This window comes from Pseudophryne corroboree, chromosome 1, assembly GCF_028390025.1.
Source record: "Pseudophryne corroboree isolate aPseCor3 chromosome 1, aPseCor3.hap2, whole genome shotgun sequence".
Classification (NCBI taxonomy): domain Eukaryota; kingdom Metazoa; phylum Chordata; class Amphibia; order Anura; family Myobatrachidae; genus Pseudophryne; species Pseudophryne corroboree.
The window spans coordinates 475,685,687-475,708,934 of NC_086444.1; the positions used below are offsets into that span (position 1 = coordinate 475,685,687).

Genomic DNA, 23,248 nt, shown 5'->3' on the forward strand with positions numbered 1-23,248 from the left:
AAGTTGGATAACACTCTGAAATTGGATTCTGGACCTAAAATGGCATCTGATGTCTTCACTTAGCCTAGTGTGAGAGTAGTCCATAAACACAAGCAGCAATTACTACAGGTTGATCTTGGGGTATACGTTTAAATTGACGGCTGTCGGGATAGGTTGGCATGAAGAATGATATGTTACTGACGCCAAGTGTCTTGTGTAATGAACAGCAGATAAACAGGAGTGGCGGGAACAATTTAAGATGTTCCAGAAGGGTGATGGGCCTAATTCAGACCTGGACGCAGCCGCGTGGCCACTTGCAGTGGCTGCATCCATAAAGGATGCGGTCGTCGGGGTGGGGTGGATGTCGGGGAGGCTGTGTGTGACGTCACACACTCCTCAAAAAAAATGACCGCCTGACAGCGCAGCCAGTTATGTGGTTAAGGGATTTCTTGAGGATAGTCTTGCATCTGTTTTTGAAAGATTCTAGAGTGGGGGACTCTCGAACTGTGCGGGGAAGTGAGTTCATTAGAGTCGGAGTCTGTGTATATATTCACATACATACACACAGAGGCATCACTTGATCTGCTGACACCCAGTGCACACAATGGTGACAACCCATGAAAAAGGAGTGAACTCGCAGAAACCCAGCAACACATCACTGCGTAGTTTTGTCACACCTTTGGATGTAAAAACCCATTTATTCAAACATTATTATAACACCCGCTATCCACACACACTATACGAGCCATGCATTTATACACCTACGGTATATATTAGCCCTGTGCCTGTTATTATGTTCGCTTTTGATAACCATTGTACTAATCATGTGCCCCAATGCATTGTACCATTCATGTGCCCATTCAAATAGCATCTAGGACCACACACATTTATTACAGCAATGTGCCTATGCATTATATTCCGGGTGTGTTTTTAGAGCTCCTTTGTAGTGTGTTGTTTGAAGCTTTGCTATTACAGGGGGCCAGACTTGCAGTTCTTCTCAGAGACTCCAGCTACAGCATCAAGAGGTTTCTAAAACACTGCGTTTGGAGGCTATACGTTTCAGAAACTAGCACTAAAGTTTCCCTACTGGTACAATGGAGAGTGGGTTGTCAAGTGTCGGGTTGTAGTCTTTTATCAAATGAAAGCAGCTAGATTGTTTGTATGTACAGATACAACTACTATTGCTAATGTTCTTGTCTACAAAGTACTTTTTCCAAAATTTTAGCATTTTGTAGCATCACCCTTGGACCTTAATGTTTTCCTTTTGCATTTGATAACATCTGCATATTCCAGGAAAGAAAAAGATGTCTGTAGTGACACATGAGACTAGGCATAGGGACGCCTAGCAGCTACTACTAGCAGCTATTGTGGTGATCCTTAGTAGTAAGTACTAAATACTCTTGTGGTACAGGCAATATAGCACTGCTGTTATTTATTTTTCTGATGGCTGTAATGGGCAGTTGTTATTGATCTGGGCCATCCTGCGTAGCTTGCCTTCCCTTTTGAGACTGAGCAAAACATCAAAAAGGACCACAGAATAAACAAAAGTAATACAGCTGAAAAATTGTTAACTAAATGATTTTAACTGTGCATTGATTGAAATATAGGCCCTCATTCCGAGTTGTTCGCTCGGTATTTTTCATCGCATCGCAGTGAAAATCCGCCTAGTACGCATGCGCAATGTTCGCACTGCGACTGCGCCAAGTAACTTTACTATGAAGAAAGTAATTTTACTCACGGCTTTTTCATCGCTCCGGCGATCGTAATGTGATTGACAGGAAATGGGTGTTACTGGGCGGAAACACGGCGTTTCAGGGGCGTGTGGATGAAAACGCTACCGTTTCCGGAAAAAACGCAGGAGTGGCCGGGGAAACGGTGGGAGTGCCTGGGCGAACGCTGGGTGTGTTTGTGACGTCAACCAGGAACGACAAGCACTGAAATGATCGCACAGGCAGAGTAAGTCTGGAGCTACTCTGAAACTGCTAAGTAGTTAGTAATCGCAATATTGCGAATACATCGGTCGCAATTTTAAGAAGCTAAGATTCACTCCCAGTAGGCGGCGGCTTAGCGTGTGTAACTCTGCTAAATTCGCCTTGCGACCGATCAACTCGGAATGAGGGCCATAGACCCCATTCCCAAGGCCAAAATAGTTTTGTACATCCCAGATCTAAATAGCTCATGTCAATTTTACGTTTTATACTTGCAAGAAGTATTTGCAGTGACTAAATGAAAAAACTTACGCTTTACATTTTAGATTTTATTTAATTTTGCTTTGACTTCTCTATTAACAGAGGACACGCGGAAGATGCTGTTGTGTTGCCTATGCTGCTTGTACAGCAATGAACCACAAAATGATGTAGAAAAAAAAGCCAATAGCTGGATAAAGGTAAGAAAGCTTCACCTGCAGGGCCACTTTTAAGACTTGTTCGAACCAGGTCAAAATATATTATTAACTATAAACATGTCACAGAACAACTAATGTAAAATAGAATTGAAAATTAAAAGGCATCTATACATAGTGTGAACAAGAACTTGTAGTGTAGGAATTCTAAACTCAGGCTTATAGTAGTTTAACAAATAATAATAGTTTCTGGTGTGTATGGCAGATGTAAATTTTCTTGGTGACTGATTCACGATTTGACGATGCAGTTTGGTGAAGTCATAATTTCATAATACTTGAACTAGCCAGGTGATTTTCGCACAGATGATTATTCAAGTTAGTCTGATCATGGTAATTGACTTCTACAGAAATCGCAAGAACTATGTTTGTCATCTCAAAAAATCATCTTGATTTCTCACAATTGCCATTATGTCAGTAGAAGTGGTCTGCAGAAACCATATACTTCTGTTCATGTTTGACTGAGGCTTGGTCTGTCTCTGCAGCTTCCCACTCAATATTGAAAACATTATTATTATTATTATTATTACATTTTATTTATACGGCGCCACAAGTGTTTCACAGCGCTGTTCATACGGCAGACATTAGAACAATACAAGGTACATAGAGCTTAACATTACAGCAACAGAAAAACAGGTAACAATTAGCAACACAATTCTCACTACACACTACAGCTGAGATGAAATAAAGCAAAGGAGTAGTCGTCATACTACTAGGGGCAGGCAGGCACTGGAAGAGATAAGCAGTAATGAGTGAGATGAGATGCAGGTATAGACATTCGCTACATAGGAGAGAGCTGTAATTGAAGTGTGAGAGAACAGTGTAGTGAGAACAGGAGAGAAGAGGGCCCTGCTCCAAGGAGCTCACAATCTAAGGGGTGGTGGGAGATAAACAGGTGACATGAGGTGCATCAGTTAATTACTACATATAATAATAAACTGAGGCAATTAGTAATGAACCTACTGCTGAATGAAAGCTGAGGGATAATCTTGAGTAAATTAGGGACAGCAGCTCAGGGATAAATTCTACATTTTTTTTTTCATAGTGATTTCTGTTGAATTCAAGACTCAAAGGAACATTGTTTGATCACAGAGAAGGGTTTTGCACCATCCTGCACGTTAGTGGGACAAAAGAGTTTATCTAGGAGTGTATAACCCTTAATTTTATTTGCACAGTTTTTTTTCCAAAGGAGGAGCACAATACATAAATGTATCTAATTAGTGGGTAAACACAGTAAGCAGACAGGGGGTGAAGCATTTGGAAGGCATGCTGGTCTTTGTAGTGCTAATGGGAGATCTATGGGGTGGCTCTCAGGTAAGCTAGCCCTCTGTCTGGATGTGGTTTTGTATGAGGCTTTATTATGTGGCCTTACTGTAGACAAATCACATGGCCCTGTGTGGACACTGCTATTATGTAGTGTTAGGACTGCTGATATCAGAGAAGCCTTGATGCGGCTCAGATATAAGCAGCCCCGAAAGGGAATCGACCATCTCAAGCATCCTGACGAAGCCCAAGGTGAAATGCGTAGATTGCAGAGAGGATCGATCTCCACCAGCCCGCTGTTCCTTGCCTGACGCCGGACACCCGAAAAAGGAAAGTCCAGTAAGAAGGAGGAGGAAGATGCGACGAACGGAGACCAAAGTCTGCCGGCAGACCACTTCCCATCTCGTAGCTGCAGGACGTGAGGGGGGGGAAACGAACTTGTTGGAGCCGCCGCTGCTGACAAAAAGGTGATTTATATACTCACAAAAAGAACTGACAGGGACGGCAATCCCTATCCTTAAAGAGAATACTGACTGTGACAGAGAATTTTACTTTTAAAAGGACCCGTTTCAAAAGCTGTCATTTACATGGTCCTAATTGAACAAAAGGATTTCCTACTTTAAGACATAAGGGAGAAGAGTAAAACGCTGTTAAAGTGTATCAACTCCCCTGCAAATTGCTACAATTGTGTCTGTTTATGTGTTGTAATTGTGTCAATGTGTGTATGTATCAGTGTCTGTGAATTAGGTGGAAAATACAGATATATCTAAAGTAGAACATGTGATCACAAGTATTTATATATTTTTTACGAATAGCTGCACAAGTTTTTATATATTACTGCATGAGAATTTATTAACTTTTAAAATATACCTATAAGAACGGATATATATAAAAATAAAAATCTTAAGGAGACAATTTTGTGTTTATAAATTTATCATTCAATATTTAATCCAAAGAAAGCGCTGGAACTTTCTTTTTGTTTATGATATATGAACTATTAGGGGGGAGGAGTAGCCCCAACCTGTTTCCAACAGCAGCTACTTTGCATTAAAACAAGTGAAGCGCAGCTTACCTTTGTTCAAACAGCGGCTCAGCAGCTAAACATGTTTTTGCAAACACACGTAACCAATTCTCTGAAATTCTATTACCAGATAGGCTTAAGTACTGTTAAAGGTATTAGTCAGTGTGCTAGGGGGATACCAGGGGGGTAAACCCCCCCCCCCCCCCCCCCCCCCATCTGCTGTTTGTTTGTGACCCTTCCCATTTTTTTGCACCTGATATAATTATCTCCAGAAATGACTGAGCAGCTACCACTGTTTGTAAACATAGTGAGCAATCCTAGTGAAAATGTACAGTGTAAGTATCAGAAAACCATACACAAATACTAACTGAGTACACTGAGGCTGTCTCCGATAGTCCTAGGTAGTTCTAGAGGGTATAAATGCAGTGTGCAGTTAAAGGTGTGCTAGGAAATGACAACATATATCATGGTAGAAAAAGAATAGGTCAAATAGTTCTAAGGTTAGGGCAGACGGCAGACAATTTTTGGCAAAAAACTATCATTTGTCAGAAACAGAGGTGCAGATTAATAAAACCTGGGAAGCACAACTGAGCTAAAGCTATCAACATCAATGAAGCTGAGTGCCAACTGACTGTTTATTGCAGTGTGATCAGTGAGAGATCACACAGGAGTGTGCGATCAGCAAGAATGTGTGGCTCTACTGCTGCAGCTTGATTCAAAACGTTTGGGATTAAGGCACAGATTTATCAAGCCTTGGAGAGTGATACATAGCGTGGTGATAAAGTACCAGCCAACCATCTCCTAACTGTCATTTTTCAAACCCAGCCTGTAGCATGACAGTTAGGAGCTGATTGGTTGGTACTTCATCACCGTGCAATTTATCACTTGATAAATCTGGGCTGAGCCGCCATGTTCAAACAGATCTGAGGATTATAGCTCCATCATGTATATTTCCATGAAAGATCTAAAAAACAAGTATATGAGTAGTTTGAGAGACACAACAGAGACATGTACTGTATATAGCACAATGTACTGTAATGCTCTGATACTATATTGTATGTCTGTAACTGTACATACAAGGATTTTAGTAAGTTTTAACATTGATATGAAACACACACGCACACACACACACACACACACACACACACACACACACACACACACACACACACACACACACACACACACACACAATAATGGCCTATCCCAACTTAAAAGAGAGTTTGCTCAAATCAGAATGAAGGTAATAGCTAACATCAAGGAGGACCCCATGGTATTATTAAAAGAAATAAACCTAAGAAAATTTCCAGTGGCTATTAAAGAACTGCATGGAGCAACTAGAATGCCTTATGTAACAATATAATATTCAGCATCTAAGCACAATACACCAAAAACGTGACTTTCATGGAAAGAGATAAAACTAATATTACAGGAAAAGGGAAAACATCAAACAACTGAGAAAACAGTTGCTGAAGCAGTGCATGCCTATAACACTGCTAAAATCATTCTCCACCGCATTATTATGGGACCATATAACAATATAAAGAAAAACAGCAAACACAAGATATGCACACAATTAAAAACTGAACACATGTTGTCCTAATACTTTCATTTAAATTGCAGAACATTGCTGAAGCCAATAATGTTTTTATTTAACTTCTATGCCTATCCCTGGTAAATCAGACACACTCCCAGACCTTGTTTCAAAATGTCCAGATCCCAGGATGCATTTTTTATGAACTTTAGAGACTCGATTTGGTTTACAATTTTTGTTTTCATTGTGACAAGTACACTCTTTGGGGCAGATGTATTAACCTGGAGAAGGCATAAGGAAGTGATAAACCAGTGATATGTGCAAGTTGATAACGGCACCAGCCAATCAGCTCCAATATGTAAAAAAACAGTTAGGATCTGATTGGCTGATGCCTTTATCACCTTGCACATATCACTGGTTTATCACTTCCTTATGCCTTCTCCAGGTTAATACATCTGCCCCTATATTAGAAAGAAGCAATCCTCTCGTTTATTAAAAAGGAAAGATAAATCCTTATCACTGCTTGTTTATAATTATAAAGAAATAGTACCACCTGACAAATTGTTGCGCATCAGGTTAATTCCGGGTGTGACCGCCTCCCCTTTTGCAGGTGTTACTAATTTTGAAATAAGTAGTAGAAAGAGATAACAAGTATACAGTACATATCTGTCGGAAAAAGGGGGGCCTGGACTGCACACCCTAATACTAAAGATTTCAAGAGGTGCTATCATGCTGAGGCTTCTAATACTATGCTGGAGGAAAAGAGATGCAGATGCACACTCCTAGCAATAAGGACACTGATAGTAAAAATAATTTAAATAAACTCTCACAATTAACATGGAGTATAATTGAAGTTCTTAGCACACATTTGCGCAAATATGCGGGCCCATGTACCGCGGCCAGGTGACTTCATCACATGGGTCCCTAACATTCCTAATACTATCACATTAAATAAATTTATACAGGACTTACCTGTAAATAGTGCCCTTTCAATGTGTGATCTGAAATGCAGGAACCTAGCTAATTAAAACACCTGAGGGTAAATGGGAGGGGTGCCAATACCAGAGGAAGGAAGCCTTGCCTTCCAGTGTACAATATATACACAAATATAGAGGAAAAAGGGGGGCCTGGACTGCACACCCTAATACTAAAGATATCAAGAGGTGCTATCATGGTAACTGACACTTTTTATAACTGAATTCAGCATCTTTCCATCTTTCATCAGTGACCGATCATCGCTATGCATCACTTGTTGTGAAAATACATATTCTACCAAGGATCACCAAGAGTAACTTTATTTCTTTATTAAGGGACTGTTAAATGGACCTGGCATATGCCGAGTTACCACGATCTGCCCCGCCACCTCATTGCTCTGTCCCACCCCACACTCATTTCTGTCCCACTGATCCTCTGCCCTCCCACTCTGTACCACAACACTATCTGCTGTCCACCCCACCCCTCTACCTTCATACTTACCTCCCGGCAGGTCTCTTGTTCTCACCAGCTAGGGTATGTCCCGTCTCCCTAGCAGTGAGAGCCTTTGAAGTGATGGCTCACGCCCTGACTGCCACTGCATATGCATGGTGATGATGAGACAGACCTAAGCAGATTATTATATAGATCCTTAACACTGTAAATCAGATGCAGTGCCAGAACCCCAAGTAAGTGATTTACACTTACTTGGGGTCACATTATTATGACCAACTCTTACATTTGACGTCGTCAGCGCATAGCCCATTAAGTACGTCACATGTCGTGCGCTGGCTTTTTGGGTATATAAGGTGTGTTATAGGCCGTCTGCACACATATCACTCATTGCTGTCATGGGTAAAAGGGGCCATTTCATCCGAGTTGCAAAAAGGGATGATTATCGGCTTTCATGCCAAGGGTGGCAGTACTTCTGTAACAACGCAGTTTGTGAACTGTTCACGTGCTGCTGTGGTGAAGCTGTATAGTGACTGTTCAGATGGCACCATTGCTAATAAGCGATGTGGAAATTGCGGAGCACCACATGCTATTGATGTGAGAGGTGAACGTCGGCTATTAAGGCGCTACAGTGGAGCAGCTTACCGTCAGAATTAAACTGGGGTCTAGCAGACGTGTGTCTAAAATGCCATTTCAGCCCGTCTAGCTGCTGTCTGTGCTGCACATGGCGATTACTCTGGCTATTAGCTGGTAGTCATAATAATGTGACTTGACCATGTATGTATTCTGGAATTTCACCTAAAACTCAATGTGTGGGTTAAATTCTTCCTAAACAAATTAATGTCAGTGCAACCCTTCAAAATTATAATTGTAATTAATACAAGTGATTTTTAGCATCACTTTACCAATGGTTCTTACTGAAATATGTTATACACATGGTAAGTATTCAATTAAAATAGTAAATACATTTAAAAAAAAAAAAAGGATTTTCCATAAAATCTTTTTGATACAAAGGCAGCAATGATCTACAAATGACAGAAAAATCAGTATAACATTCTCATCTATGCCCTTAGAGGTGTATGAGCCTGCTGGTCCCCAAGGGTACAGGGATGGTAAATCCCTGATACAATTTGATCTATAAAAAAAAAAAAAAGGGGGGGGGGGGATGGGGGGTAGCGACCAATGGTGTCAGTATCAATTTTCCAATGCGTTTCGTCACACAGACTTTACCCCTTGATGAAGTCTGTGTGATGAAACGCGTTGGACAATTGATTCAGATAAGACTTACCTCTTTTAAAACATCCTGCACTTTACTTGTATTTATTGTGTATATGCTTTTTTATCCCATTTTTGTAAAGAGTATTGCATTGTTATCATTGTGATTAAATTATTTATCATATATTATATCCGCTTTGATATTTGTAGACTATTTTAGACACCATTGTTCGCTACCCCCATCCCCCTTTTGTTTATATATATATATTTTCGCTTTTTTTTCTTTAATATATATATAATATGCAGCGGTATGGCTCGGCACTCACTGGTGGGGAAGGATTACTTGCTGCCGTGCCCTCTGGGGATCTGTTCCTGATCCAAAATAATGTATTAGAAGCAGCGGCACTCAGCAGTCTGGTCAGATACACATATATACAGGTTACTCAGACAAGATGGAGTTTTGGCCAATACATCTCACCTGAAAGAGTGACTCTAACATGGCAGTGGTTCAGGTCCACATCACAAGTAGGACGTCCATGGTAGAGTGGGGTAAACTGGTCCAATACTGGAGTGGTTTTGCAGAAGTGTATCCTGGGTAAAACTGTTGAAGCATGGGTACATTCCCCTCAGCAGAGTGAAGAAAAAAATATTCTTTTTAAAAATCTATTAAAAAATACTTGTTGGTCAAAAATTGACAAACCAAGTAGATAATCCCTTCAAATATAAATAGATATGCTATTATCAATTAAAACACACACAAAAAAACGTTTTTAATTTTTTTTATTATATTCCGCCAGCAAAGTGAGGCGGAATGAAATTTACGAAATTGCTGTCGAAAAGCACTGTTGTCGAATCGACATTCTTCAATTGAATATACTTTTGTCGAAAAGCCGCATTTTGACCATTGCAGACATGTCGAATTTTGAAAATTTCGATTTGCAAAAAGTCTAATCTGAAACGGCAGGTATTTTGACGAAAAGTACTGTATTGCATTGTCGAATCCAATTCGACATGTTTTTTTTGTCGAAAATGCCCCGTTTTTCGACTTTCGCGGCAATTCGACCGCAATTGCATATACCCCATAGCCTTTATTCCGGTCCTACGCTGTTTCGGGGATATACCCGAAACGGCGTAGGACCGGAATAAAGGCTATATGTGTATCTGACCAGACTGCTGAATGCCGCTGCTTCTAATACATTATATATTTGTTTATTATTTATTTATTTATTAACAGTTTCTTCTATAGCGCAGCAAATTCCATTGCGCTTTACAGTTTGAAATAACAATAATAAACTGGGGGATAACAAACAGTCATAGAGGTAGGAAGGCCCTGCTCGCAAGCTTACAATCTATATGGAAATAGGCATGTGTACACAAGGAAAGGTGCTATCTATTGCATAGTTGTTCGCCAGATTGCAAAGGTTCTTGGAGGGCTGTATGATATGGTAATACAGCAATGATGAACCGGGTTCGAGAGGAAGGGAAAGTGAAGAATGAGAAGACATGTGAGGATATGTGTGGACTGTACAGAGTGGATGCAATTTGATAGGAAGGTTTATGAAAGTTATGTGGGCGGTTCTGGAATTTGATATGCTTGCCTACAGAGGTGAGTTTTCAGGGAACGCTTGAAGGTTTGGAGACTAGAGGAGAGTCTTATTGTGCATTCCACAGAGTGGGTGCAGCCCGATGAAAGTCCTGCAATCGTGAGTGGGAGCGAGTAATGAGTGTGGATGAGAGATGCAGTCTTGTGAAGAGCGAAGAGGTTGGGTTGGGAGATATTTTGAGATAAGCGAAGTCATGTACGTTGGTGTAGTTTGGTTAATCGCCTTGTGTGTGAGTAAAAGTATTTTATATTGAATGCGGTAGAGTACAGGTAGTCAATGGAGGGACTGACAGAGTGGATCTGCAGACGATGAACGTCTAGCGAGGAAGATAAGCCTCGCCGCTGCATTCAGAATGGATTGTAGTGGTGAGAGTCTCGTTTTGGGAAGACCAGTTAGGAGACTATTGCAATAATCAATGCGGGAGATAATGAGAGCGTGGATTAGAGTTTTAGCAGTGTCTTGTGTAAGGTATGGTCGTATTTTGGATATGTGTTTTAGATGCATGTAACATGATCTTGAGACAGTTTGAATGTGGGGAACAAAGGACAGATCAGGGTCAAGGATGACACCTAGGCAGCGAGCTTGTGGTATCGGTTGAAACAGCTGTTGGGCTGTGCCTGTATGTACACTTGTCGCCTTGATATGGAATAAATCATCTTCGTTTTCTCATCTAAACCGTGAGTGCTGGCTTGTTTTGCTTTTTCCAATGAGCTGGAAAAGCGAGTGCCTTTATATATATATATATATATATATATATATATCAATCAAGTCTTGTATACCTACGTACACAAGCACCCGCGAATAGTAGCAGATCCACACCATGCTGCATTTCTTTAGCAAAGATATGTGAGGACACATCTGTATATACAGTACTGTGCAAAGGTTTAAGGCAGGTGTGTAAAAAATGCTGCAAAGTAAAAATGCTTTCAAAAATAGCAGTGTTAATAGTTTATTTTTATCAATTAACAAAATGAAAGCGAATGAACAGTAGTGAATCAAATCAATATTTGGTGTGACCACCCTTTGCTTTCAAAACAGAATCAATTCTTCTAGTTCTCTTCACTTGCACACAGTTTTTGAAGGAACTCCGCAGGGAGGTTGTTTCAAACATCTTGGAGAACTAACCACAGATCTTCAGTGGATGTAGGCTTGCTCAAATCCTTCTGTCTCTTAATGTAATCTCAGACAGACTCGATGTTGAGATCAGGGCTCTGTTGGGGCTGTATCATCACTTCCTTGTTCTTTACGCCGAAGATAGTTCTTAATGATATTGGCTGTATGTTTCTGGTCATTGTTCTGCTGCAGAGTAAATTTGGAGCCAATCAGACGCCTCTCTGATGGTATTGCATGATATATCCTGTATATATTTTTTTTAAGGAGATCAAGGTATGGGTGCCCTCTCCCCTCCTGGGGTAGATGAACACCTCCAAACACACAGCAGCCAGTAAAGCAGCACACCCGTCCAGGGTTTTGGTGCAGTCTAGCCGTAGCTACTGTAGGTTCATTGTGCAGTACAGATAAACAAAACAAAATAAATCCTAGCCCTTCTGGGCACTAACTAACACACAGATTCCCTCTCTCAGAGTGGTAGGACTTAATGCCCCCACCACAACAAAGGCATATGCACAGTACTCACAGTGAGTACATCACAGTGTCTCAAAACAAGATTGCTACCTGTTCCCTCAGGAAGTGAGACCCTGGTTAAAGACCTAATACAGCTTTATTGGCCACTTAAAGTGCAAGCACTAATTAGCTTGATCTCAAGCTGAAGGCTTAAAGACTTAAAATGGTCCTAGTGGATGGAGCCCGCCCTCTCTACCCATCCACAACCCCAGGAACTTTTAACCAACTTTTAGTAAAACCCAAATCATTTAACCAGTCTGTTTTGCAATAACAGACATTTTCATATTGTTTTAAATCATATAGGTCAGAAACCTGGGACAAATATATCTCCCACATACTACATACACACACACACACACACACACACACACACACACACACACACACACACACACATATATACACACACACACACACACACATATATACACACATATATATACACATATATAAAGCAAGCAGGCTCGGCACTCACGGATTCGATATCATCGGGCTGGGTGCCATCCACCAGATAAAGTACATAGAGGACAAGAGGCGGCACTCACAGACTGGGACACTGGAACAAAGTACTGTAGCGTCTTTGTTCCAGTGTCTCTGTCTGTGAGTGCCGCCTCTTGTCATATATATACATATATATACATTAACGGATTTAAATTTTGCATATTAGCCAGTATTAAGTACCATTTTAGTATGCATTGTGGTTATCTTAACCCATATATTTTTTTAACTTGGGTGGTTTTATTAGTACTATTGTATTCATTATTCCAATTGCTTTGTGTTTCTAAATAGTACTAATCAAAGCTCCCAAGTATAAAAAATATATAGGTGGAGAGGATGTGATGCTGTATGTTCTTTTTTACATGCCTGTCCTGAAGTAGTCTCTGGAAGGAAGTTATTAGTCTTATATCAGGTTTTCGTAACACACCTATTCCTTATGACCCTAAATATCTTCTCCTCCCTTTGGATCTTCCTACGTTGACTAAGCAAAATAAACTGGATCGTCAAGTTGGCACGCTGACACTGGACTGTGGAGCAGTGGAAACGTGCTGTGAAGTGACAAATCTCCTTCTATGCAGTCTGTTTTATCCCGCGCCCAGTATGTCTGCCACATTGAGTACATGACTGGCATCATTAATCACTATAAATCATGGAGCCTATGGTTAGTCTCTCAAAATGCCACTTCCCCTTTTCCCTTGTAATATATTTTCTTTAGGTCTAGTCTGTGAACCCATCCCAGGGATTTACCTTTTCTCTTTCTCCTCTCTCTTCTTTTTCTTTCTTTTTAAGTTGTTTTCTTTTTATATTTTTTCAGCCTGCCTGTTTAATTGTGTATGGACCTAATGCTTATTCTGTTTTTTATCTGTAACTAGCTGAATACCCATGCTTTGCTACGGGATGAGGATGGTAAATTGGAATTATAGTTGTTTGTTAATTTACGTTGGTTGGAGATCTAGTATATAGGCATATCTTGCTTCCCTGACGCACTTTGTGTAGTGGCTGGACCCCTTTTTGGTCCCCTAAGGGACCCTGCTCTTCCCACTATACAACTCTCAGTCTGTGGCTTCTTGCTGAGTCCATTCCCCTCCTCACATCATGTCAGTGCCCCTGTGAAATTATCGATTTATTTACAGTTTCTTATATAGTGCAGTACATTATATATCTCCTGATATACTCGGTGCTGCTGGGGGACCGTGCTACTTCCACTATCTAACTCTCAGTGTGTGGGTTCGTGCTACCTCCATTCCCCTCCTCACATCACGTCACTGCTCCTGTCACATGCAGCCCTGTTATCACTGACATATCATGCATGTCTTGATATAGTCTGTGTGGCTGGGCCATCCATAGGGGTGCTAGTGGTGTGTTCCCCCCACAGTGTTTGTTCCCAGAGTGTAAGTCATATGTGTACCAAGTTTGGTGTAAATTGCTCCAGGCATTACAGAGTTATGCTGTCTGCTGAATAACTCTGTGCTGTTGCCTCACCCCTAGGGGTGCTAGGGGTGTCTTACCCCCACAGATTGTAAGTCATATGTGTACCAAGTTTGTTGTAAATTGGTCCAGGCATTCTGGAGTTATGCTGTCTCCTGAAATACTCTGTGCTGCTGTCCCACTCCTAGGGGTGCTAGGGGTGTCTAACCCCCACAGATTGTAAGTCATATGTGTACCAAGTTTGTTGTAAATTGGTCCAGGCATTCTGGAGTTATGCTGTCTTCTGAAATACTCTGTGCTGCTGTTCCACCCCTAGGAGTGTCTAACCCCCACAGAGCTTGTTCCCAGATTGTAAGTTAGTTGTGTACCAAGTTTGGTGTAAATTGCTCCAGGCCTTCCACAGTTATGCTGTCTGCTGACATACTCTGTGCTGCTGTCCCACTGCTAGGGGTGTCTTACCCCCAGAGGTTTTGTTCCCAGATTGTAAGTCACATGTGTACCAAGTTTGTTGTAAATTGGTCCAGGCATTCTGGAGTTATGCTGTCTCCTGAAATACTCTGTGCTGCTGTCCCACCCCTAGGGGTGTTAGGGGTGTCTAACCCCCACAGAGTTTGTTCCCAGATTGTAAGCTAGATGTGTACCAAGTTTGGTGTAAATTGCTCCTGGCCTTCCACAGTTATGCTGTCTGCTGACATCCTCTGTGCTGCTGTCCTACCCCTAGGGGTGTCTTACCCCCACAGTGTTTGTTCCCAGAGTGTAAGTCATATGTGTACCAAGTTTGGTGTAAATTGCTGCAGGCATTCCAGCGTTATGCTGTCTGCTGAAATACTCAGTGCTGCTGCCTCACCCCTAATTAATTTTGATTGCAAATGTTTTTAGTTGCCTTGGCCGTGTTTTAATACGCTCATATGTAAAATTTCACGATCTTTGCTTGTAAACTGTGGATTTGTATAGAAAGACAGAAGTTAAAATTTTTGCTTTTATATAGTAGATATTGAGCTGTGACTGTGTTGATCTCTATTGTACTCTATGATTAATATAAATTATTTACCAAAAAATAAAATTTTATATATACAGGTTGAGTATCCCATATCCAAATATTCCGAAATACGGAATATTCCGAAATACGGACTTTTTTGACTGAGAGTGAGATAGTGAAAACTTTGTTTTTTGATGGCTCAATGTACACAAACTTTGTTTGATACACAAAGTTATTAAAGATATTGTATTAAATGACCTTCAGGCTTTGTGTATAAGGTGTATATGAAACATAAATGAATTGTGTGAATGTAGACACACTTTGTTTAATGCACAAAGTTACAAAAAATATTGGCTAAAATGACCTTCAGGCTGTGTGTATAAGGTGTATATGTAACATAAATGCATTCAGTGCTTAGATTTAGGTCCCATCACCATGATATCTCATTATGGTATGCAATTATTCCAAAATACGGAAAAATCCGATATCCAAAATACCTCTGGTCCCAAGCATTTTGGATAAGGGATACTCAACCTGTATATATATATATATATATATATATAAATAGCATAGAAGACTATCTGCACTCATAATAAATCCAACCTTGGGCGTGCATGGTACATATAAATTTAGAGCCCGAAGAACCAGCACATACATATATAACATACTAATACAGGTTGAGTATCCCTTATCCAAAATGCTTGGGACCAGAGGTATTTTGGGTATCGGATTTTTCCGTATTTTGGAATAATTGCATACCATAATGAGATATCATGGTGATGGGACCTAAATCTAAGCACAGAATGCATTTATGTTTCATATACACCTTATACACACAGCCTGAAGGTCATTTTAGCCAATATTTTTTCATAACTTTGTGCATTAAACAAAGTGTGTGTACATTCACACAATTCATTTATGTTTCATATACACCTTATACACACAGCCTGAAGGTCATTTAATACAATATTTTTAATAACTGTGTATTAAACAAAGTTTGTGTACATTGAGCCATCAAAAAACAAAGGTTTCACTATCTCACTCTCACTCAAAAAAGCCCGTATTTCGGAATATTCCGTATTTCGGAATATTTGGATATGGGATACTCAACCTGTATATGGGTTAAAACAACCACTATGCAAGTAGTACTTAATCCATAATGGCTAATATGTTATGTGAAAAAAAGAAATGCAGATGCACACTCTAAGCACTAAGAATACCTATAATCAAAAAAATGTTGATAAACTCTTACAATTAACATGAAGTATAAGTGAAGTTCTTAACACAAATTTGCCCAAATATGTGGACCCATCCACCACGTCTAGGTGAACTTCATTAGATGGGTCCCTAACATCTCTAATACTAACACGTTATGTAAATGTATCCAGCTCTTAACTTTAAATAAAGCCCATACTAATATGTAGTCAGCAATGTATGAACCTATGCTATATACACAAATAGAGAGGAAAAAGGAGGGACTGAACTGTACATCCTATTTTTAAACATAGAAACCTCAGCATGGTAGCACATCTTATTATGTTTAAAAATAGTGTGTGCCATCCAGTCCCCACTGCAATAATACCATTGAGGAGGTAACAGTAATAGAGCGATCAGCTAAATTCGAGAACTATCATCTCATTAAGCCCTTGTTGTTGAAGTGACTGCATATTCAAAATCCAAGCTGCCTCTTGTCTGCATAAAACTTTAACCCAGTCTTCCCCTCAGCTTGTAGTAGGAATAGTGCTCCAACCCTGTTAAGTTCAATCCAGAGGGGTCTCCAGGATGACATTCCAAAAAATTACTGGGTACACTGTGGTTTAGATGTTTATTCACAATGTTTCTGCTATTCTTCAATAATCTCAGCTTTAAAGTCTGTATAGTGCATCCAGTGTATTGTAAATTACAGTGTCAGAGTCACAAATAAATAACATACTGAGAGTTAAAATTGATAAATGACTTCAATTCTTTCTTATATTTTGACGCGTAAACTGATCTGGTCTTATTGACAGCAAGGAGCCACTGTCACACTCGCGGCGCTGCGGCTGCCGCGCTAACCGCTCCGTGTGCGCTGGGTCTCTCGGCGGTCGCCGCCCCCGGTGGGCATCGGGTTGTTGCGTCTTGCTGGCGCAGCCTCTGGCGGGTTCCTGGGGTGTGGTCGCCGCCATTGCGCCTGGCGTTCACGGGAGCGTGGTGGGCGAGTGACGTCATCGGCCCCTTCCGCCAATTGGGAGAGAGCGGGAAGTTCAAAGGAAGACGCCGTGCAGAGCTCCGGCGCCTGAGTATCGTCTATTCTATGATCACCAGTGCTAGCAGCGTTCAGTGAGTTCTCTAACTGAAAGTCTCCTGTGTACCAGCGTTTGCAGAGTATCTCTCAGTGGAACATTCCTTGTGCTTCCAGCGTTTGCAGAGTATCACTCAGTGGAACATTCCTTGTGCTTCCAGCGTTTGCAGAGTATCACTCAGTGGAACATTCCTTGTGCTACCAGCGTTACAGTGTATCACCTAGTGGAACAATCACTGTGCTACCAGCGTTACAATGTATCACCTAGTGGAACATTCACTGTGCTACCAGCGTTACAGTGTATCACTCAGTGGAACAATCACTGTGCTACCTGCGTTACAGTGTATCACTCAGTGGAACATTCACTGTGCTACCAGCGTTACAGTGTATCACTCAGTGGGACATTCTCTGAGTTACAGTGTTTCTCTTAAAGGGACACCTCCTGTGTTTCCTGTATTACATGATATCTCCAAGTGGAACGCCTTCCATACTTCCAGAGTTACACTGAATCTTAAATCCTCATTCATTTCTTCAACATCGCTCACAAGCTTCTCATTTCTTCAACATCGCTCACAAGCTTCTCATTCTTCAAATATCGCTCACAAATTCTTCATTCTTCAGTGTGCTTCACCATCGTTCTCAAATCCTCATTCAGTTCTTCAGCAACGCTCACAAGTTCTTCATTCTTCTGTGTGCTTCACCATCGTTCTCAAAGCCTCATTCATTTCTTCAGCATCGCTCACAAGTTCTTCATTCTTCTGTGTGCTTCACCATCGTTCTCAAATCATCATTTAATTCCTCAGCATTATACGCCAGTTTCTACGGCTAGTTCTGCATGAGGAAAACCTACATCCGGCCATCCCTGCTCCGGCCCAGCTGTGGTTCCTCCTTCCGATCATCGGAAGAACCCCCGAGTTCTCAACACTCCGAACCCAGGTCAGTGACAGCCACAAAGTACATTTGGTATGATTGCATTTGAAGAGACCGAGAAATTGTGGGCCAGTAATAGTCTTATAGAGGCTGTGCAATGGAAGGGTTTTTGCCTTCCTGGATATAATAGATTTTTTTTTTTTTGTCCATTTTTTTACAATTTAGAATGGGATTGGGAAATAATAATTTATAGTTCCTCTTTATAGTGTTCACGTTCCTAGTGGCAGGCACATTATATTTAGAAATAAAAGGTAAGTCTTTCATTTGCTTAATATTGTTGGTATTGGTATCATTGCCACAAACTAATGTAGGTCTATCCAGGGACAGAGATTAATACCGTGACTGATCTAGAATCTTCTGAGGGTAGCACTCCCTAAAAGTGTCAATAGGTTTAGATGCTTGTTTCTTAAATGTGCTGTTTAAAGTGAAGGTCCTACAGGTACGATATAGTTGGCTTTTAGGGACCTTTTCCGGCCATTTTTTGTGATGGTTGCTGGAGTATGGAATAAAACTACAACATCAACAGGTTTTTTGAAAGTCAAAGTAAAATTACAGCCTCTACCACCTACAAAGAAATGCCTAAATAACTAATATGTGCAGGATTTGGGTGCAGGTGACGGACGACCCATAAGTGTTAATTAAGATAATCGACAAAATTCATGACCAAGAGTACATCCTCTTCCAAAAAATAAAACAGGTCATCAAGATAGAGACAACAAGGCGTGGCCTGGAGGCTGATCTGGCTGGCAGCACCCTGCATGAGCTCCCATGAAACTGGGAGTTTTCGTGGCTTTAATTAGCCCCTACACGTCTGTTCTCTGTTCAACCTGCCCAGTTCTGCAGCATTAAACAGCTGGGCTGGTGGTGAGTCAGTGCCGCGGAGTCGGGGAGCCGGTTTTCTGGCTCCCGCGGATTGCGGCCTACTCGCTGCCTACAAGCCGGGGCCTCGATTTGTGGATGCCCCCCGCAGCGTGGTGCTCGTTGAGACATTAAAAGCCCTGTTTCCACCTATTGGAGTCCTCTTAGGCACCTACCTGGTTTCTATTGTGTCCCTGCCTTGCTGGGAGTTCTCGCTGCTGCTGAGGTCTGTCGTTTGGGGGCCCCTCCGGCATCTGGCCTCCTCGCCGCACTAAAGCCGGGAGCTGTTGCTGTTTGTGTGGCTGGAGGACCGCGGACCGGAAGTTCGGGTCTGGCGAGCGGGTGCTGCACGGAGCGATCTCTCTCCCTATCCACCATAGCCGCATCTGCCCTCCGGCGCCTGGCCTCCTCACCGCACTGGAGCTGAGGGCTGTAGCGGGCTGTGCGGCTGGGGGACCGCGGACCGGAGGTTCGGGTCTGGCGAGCGGGTGCTGCACGGGGCGATCTCCCTCCCTCTCCACCATAGCCGCATCTGCCCTCCGGCGCCTGGCCTCCTCACCGCACTGGAGCTGAGGGCTGTAGCGGGCTGTGCGGCTGGGGGAGCGCGGACCGGAAGTTCGGGTCTGGCGGGCGGGTCTCCCTCCCTCTCTACCGGAGCCGCTCCTGCCTTCTCCTGTTCATCCCCAGCGCCCAGGATCACATCCACATGCGGCTGACAACAGGTATGGACGAATGATACAGTGCTATCAGCCCCTGCACTGAACTTTTCGGGCCCCAGTGTGGTTGCATTCAGACAGCCCTAGGGGCTGCCCCTGACACTCCGCTTCCCCCAGTACACCCTGCAAAGCCTCTCCCCGCTCCCTGGGGTTCTATAAAAACTGAGAAAGGGACAGCCTAAGCAACAGGACGTGTACTGCAGAGCTCCCGCAAACCCTCAATAAATTAAGACTTTACTGCCTGCTCTCCACTCCTTGAGACCCCTCGCCCTCTTGTCCCTCCTGCTGCTGGCGGGTGAAGTCCGCGGAATCGGGGAGCGCTCCTGGAGCTCCCGCGGATTGCGGCCCACCTGCCCCTCCAAGACCGTGTCCTCGGATGCCGCCTGCCGCCGGGGACGCTCGCCCGAGATACCTGGCTGCTGGATCGCGGACCTCGCTTGCCGCGACCCCCCCACCATATCTGCTGTGGGTGCCCTTGCTGGGGGACTTGTGGATCGACGGAGGCTCCCCCCGACTCGCCTCCCCTCTCCCAGACCCTGCGAGGACAGCGGCCTTCGGATCCCCGCGGGCGGCAGCCATCTTGGACGTCCTATGACCCCGGCATTGCTCCAGGTTCACTACCACCGAGGCTCCTGCTGCTGAAGTTCCCTGCTGTGCTGCACACTGTAGGAGGCCGCTCCAACACAAGGAGACCGTACCTCCTGCCCCATCTACTGCTAGTCTACCTTCAGCCACAACCTGCAGTGCACCGTTCTACACCTTGTGATTCTTCTTCTACACTACTGCCGACGGGCCCCATGCCCCACTGAACATACCTTATTCTAGCCCTCCAGTGGTTCATTCTCAGGCCTTCTCGCTTGCATATCTCCGCGAGCCGCCCCGGCACTTTATCTGACCCATCCCGACTCAATCTGCCGGACTGCTACCATGTCTAAATCCGCCGCCTCCATTAGAAAGCGAGCGGGGACGGACATAACCCAGCATTTCACCAGGGCCGACAAAACTGACAAACCGTCCTCGCTCTCTGGGCCCCCTTCCCCTAGCCTCTCGGTGTCCGACAAGGAAGACTCGTCTTCATCCCCCGCTCTATCAACCAAGGAGGACATCCTAGCTCTGAAATCGCTCATCATGGACTTCAAGGAATCACTGGAGTCCAAACTGGACAACGTGGTTGCCACCATCAAGTCGGATATAACGTCTCTGTCCTCTAGGACCTCCAAACTTGAATCCCGAGAAGACGCTCTTCACAAGGAGCAGAGTGAGACCATTAGAGACATCGACCATCTTATTCGGGACATCTCGGAAACTACGTGACAAGAACGAGGACCTGGAGAATCGCGAAAGGAGAAACAATCTCCGCATACTGAATGTCCCGGAATCCGTTCTTCCCGCGAATCTCGAAGCATACCTACACAAACTATTCTCCACCGTAGTGCCGACCCTAGGCTCCGTGAACTACCACTAGAAAGGGCCCACAGAGCTCTCCGGCCCAAACCACGTGATGGTGATCCCCCCAGAGATGTAATTTTGCGCTTTCTCAATTTTAAAGATAAAGAACTGGTTCTTAATCTTACCCGGAGCAAGCCATACATCCTATTCGAAAACGCTAAGCTGCAATTTTTTCAGGACTTGGCTCCCTCCACGCTACTCAAAAGGAGAGAGCTTAAAGATCTGACTTCCGCGCTTCGCACGCGCGGAATTCGATATCGCTGGGGGTTCCCCTTCAAGCTACTGATCGACTTCAATGGAAAAACACTTATCGTCAGAGACCCGAGAGAGGGTAGAGACTTCCTGTCACACCTGGAGGACTCCGACTCAGCACCGGCGGCAACCTCCAATCATCAGGCGACCTAACTACCCTCACCTCTAATGCTGCCTACACTTTTCGTTTGGTAGAAGCACCTTGGCCCACCTGTATCTCTGTTTTATTTGCTTGGGTCTACTCGGCCAGTTGACGTTTATTGCATATAATATATATTGGTTGCTATTGTGTGTTTTTATTTTTTATTGTATTTTTTTTTTCTCTCTTTCTCTTCTTGTTGCTTCTTTCCGCCTTTTTCATGTCTTTCATGTTTCAAGCAAGGTATTGTTCTGAAGCTACAAACCCCCCCCCCCCTTTTTGTTTGTTTTTGTTTTCTCTTTTTTATTATATACAGCAACCACCTAGCTCTTCCACAGTGCTTAATGCAATGGTATAGCTACGAATGTGTTACAAGACCCCCCCGCCTTGTTTTCATATTTACTGCTTTTAAGCCAACGCCTTGGTCATGCTGGAAATATTTGGGCGTATGACTCGGAGCACCTCAATAGGGTGCGAACCGACCTCTGAGATAATATGTTTGAGCACTTAGGGTACTGGTTGTTGTTCACGGTCCTACCTTGTTTGCTCTGCTTATACTTAACCAATGTTACTGTTATGTTTTTTATTGCTTATACGTTTATTCCATGTCACTTCTCTCTGATGCTTTTTCTCCTAAGGCCACTGTTAGCTCACTTTCTGAATATTCCACCACTGGAGGGCCATGATCCCTCATCCATTCTATATAACCCACGAGTTCACATTGCCGAACTCCTACTTGTAAACACACTCCTCCTCCACCATATCTCCTTGGAGGGAGTACGGTTATCACCCGGTACTTTCCCACTTTGGACCAGTCGGTCCTAATTTCTGTGCTGGTTCCTCCTCGCTGGTCGTGAGGAACCTTAGCACGGACCCCCCCCCCCCCCCCCCTTCTACTACCCTCTCCTGGTTCACTACCTCTAACTTCTCTCTTTCTTCCGACGGGCCGGGACCCTCCACTTGCTCTCTCCTCCCCCCCCCCTCTTTTTCTCTCTCTCTCTCTTTCCCTCTTTCTTTCTTCTCTTCTTCTTCTCTACCTCTCTTTTTCCTCCTCCTCTTAATCGCAACTCACAATGCCTCTGTTGATAGCGTCTCTGAACGTCAAGGGCCTCAATACCCCCCAGAAACGCTCCTCCTTATTTCGATCCCTTCGCACTCTTAAGGCGGGACTAGTATTCATCCAGGAGACTCATTTTTAAATCCCAGTCACACCCGACCCTCACCTCCAAACGTTACCCGATGGCTTTTTACTCCTCGAGTCAATCCAAACATAACGGGGTGGCCATTCTGGTAAACTCTAAAATTCCGTTTGTTTTGGGTTCCTCACATACAGATAAAGACGGGCGGTTTATCATTTTAACGGGTAGGCTCGGACACTTAGAATGCACAATAGCCACTGTTTACGCCCCTAACTCTGGACAAGCGTCCTTCTTCAACTCCTTCTTCTCCACACTGTCCAAACTCAGAAAAGGCTATTTAATATTAGGTGGAGATTTTAATACTGCCCCGGATACCCAATTAGATAAATCATCTCACCAGTCACGCCTACACCGCGACTCCTCATCCCGAGCTCTAAACAAGCACACACGGGAATCCGGTCTCGTCGACGTTTGGCGGGCCCTCAACCCCACATCCAAGGATTACACTTTCTTTTCG

At 43.2% G+C, this 23,248-nt stretch overlaps 1 protein-coding gene across 2 annotated transcripts in view; it reads left to right on the forward strand.

The window, feature by feature from the left end:
• Positions 1-23,248, forward strand: part of FANCC (FA complementation group C) — a 451,540-nt gene that overhangs the window by 84,610 nt on the left and 343,682 nt on the right. For both annotated transcript variants that reach the window (XM_063913751.1, XM_063913750.1), the window contains exon 4: positions 2,271-2,365. In XM_063913751.1, coding sequence (XP_063769821.1) covers positions 2,271-2,365 — 95 coding nt within the window. The remainder of the gene's footprint in view (positions 1-2,270; positions 2,366-23,248) is intronic.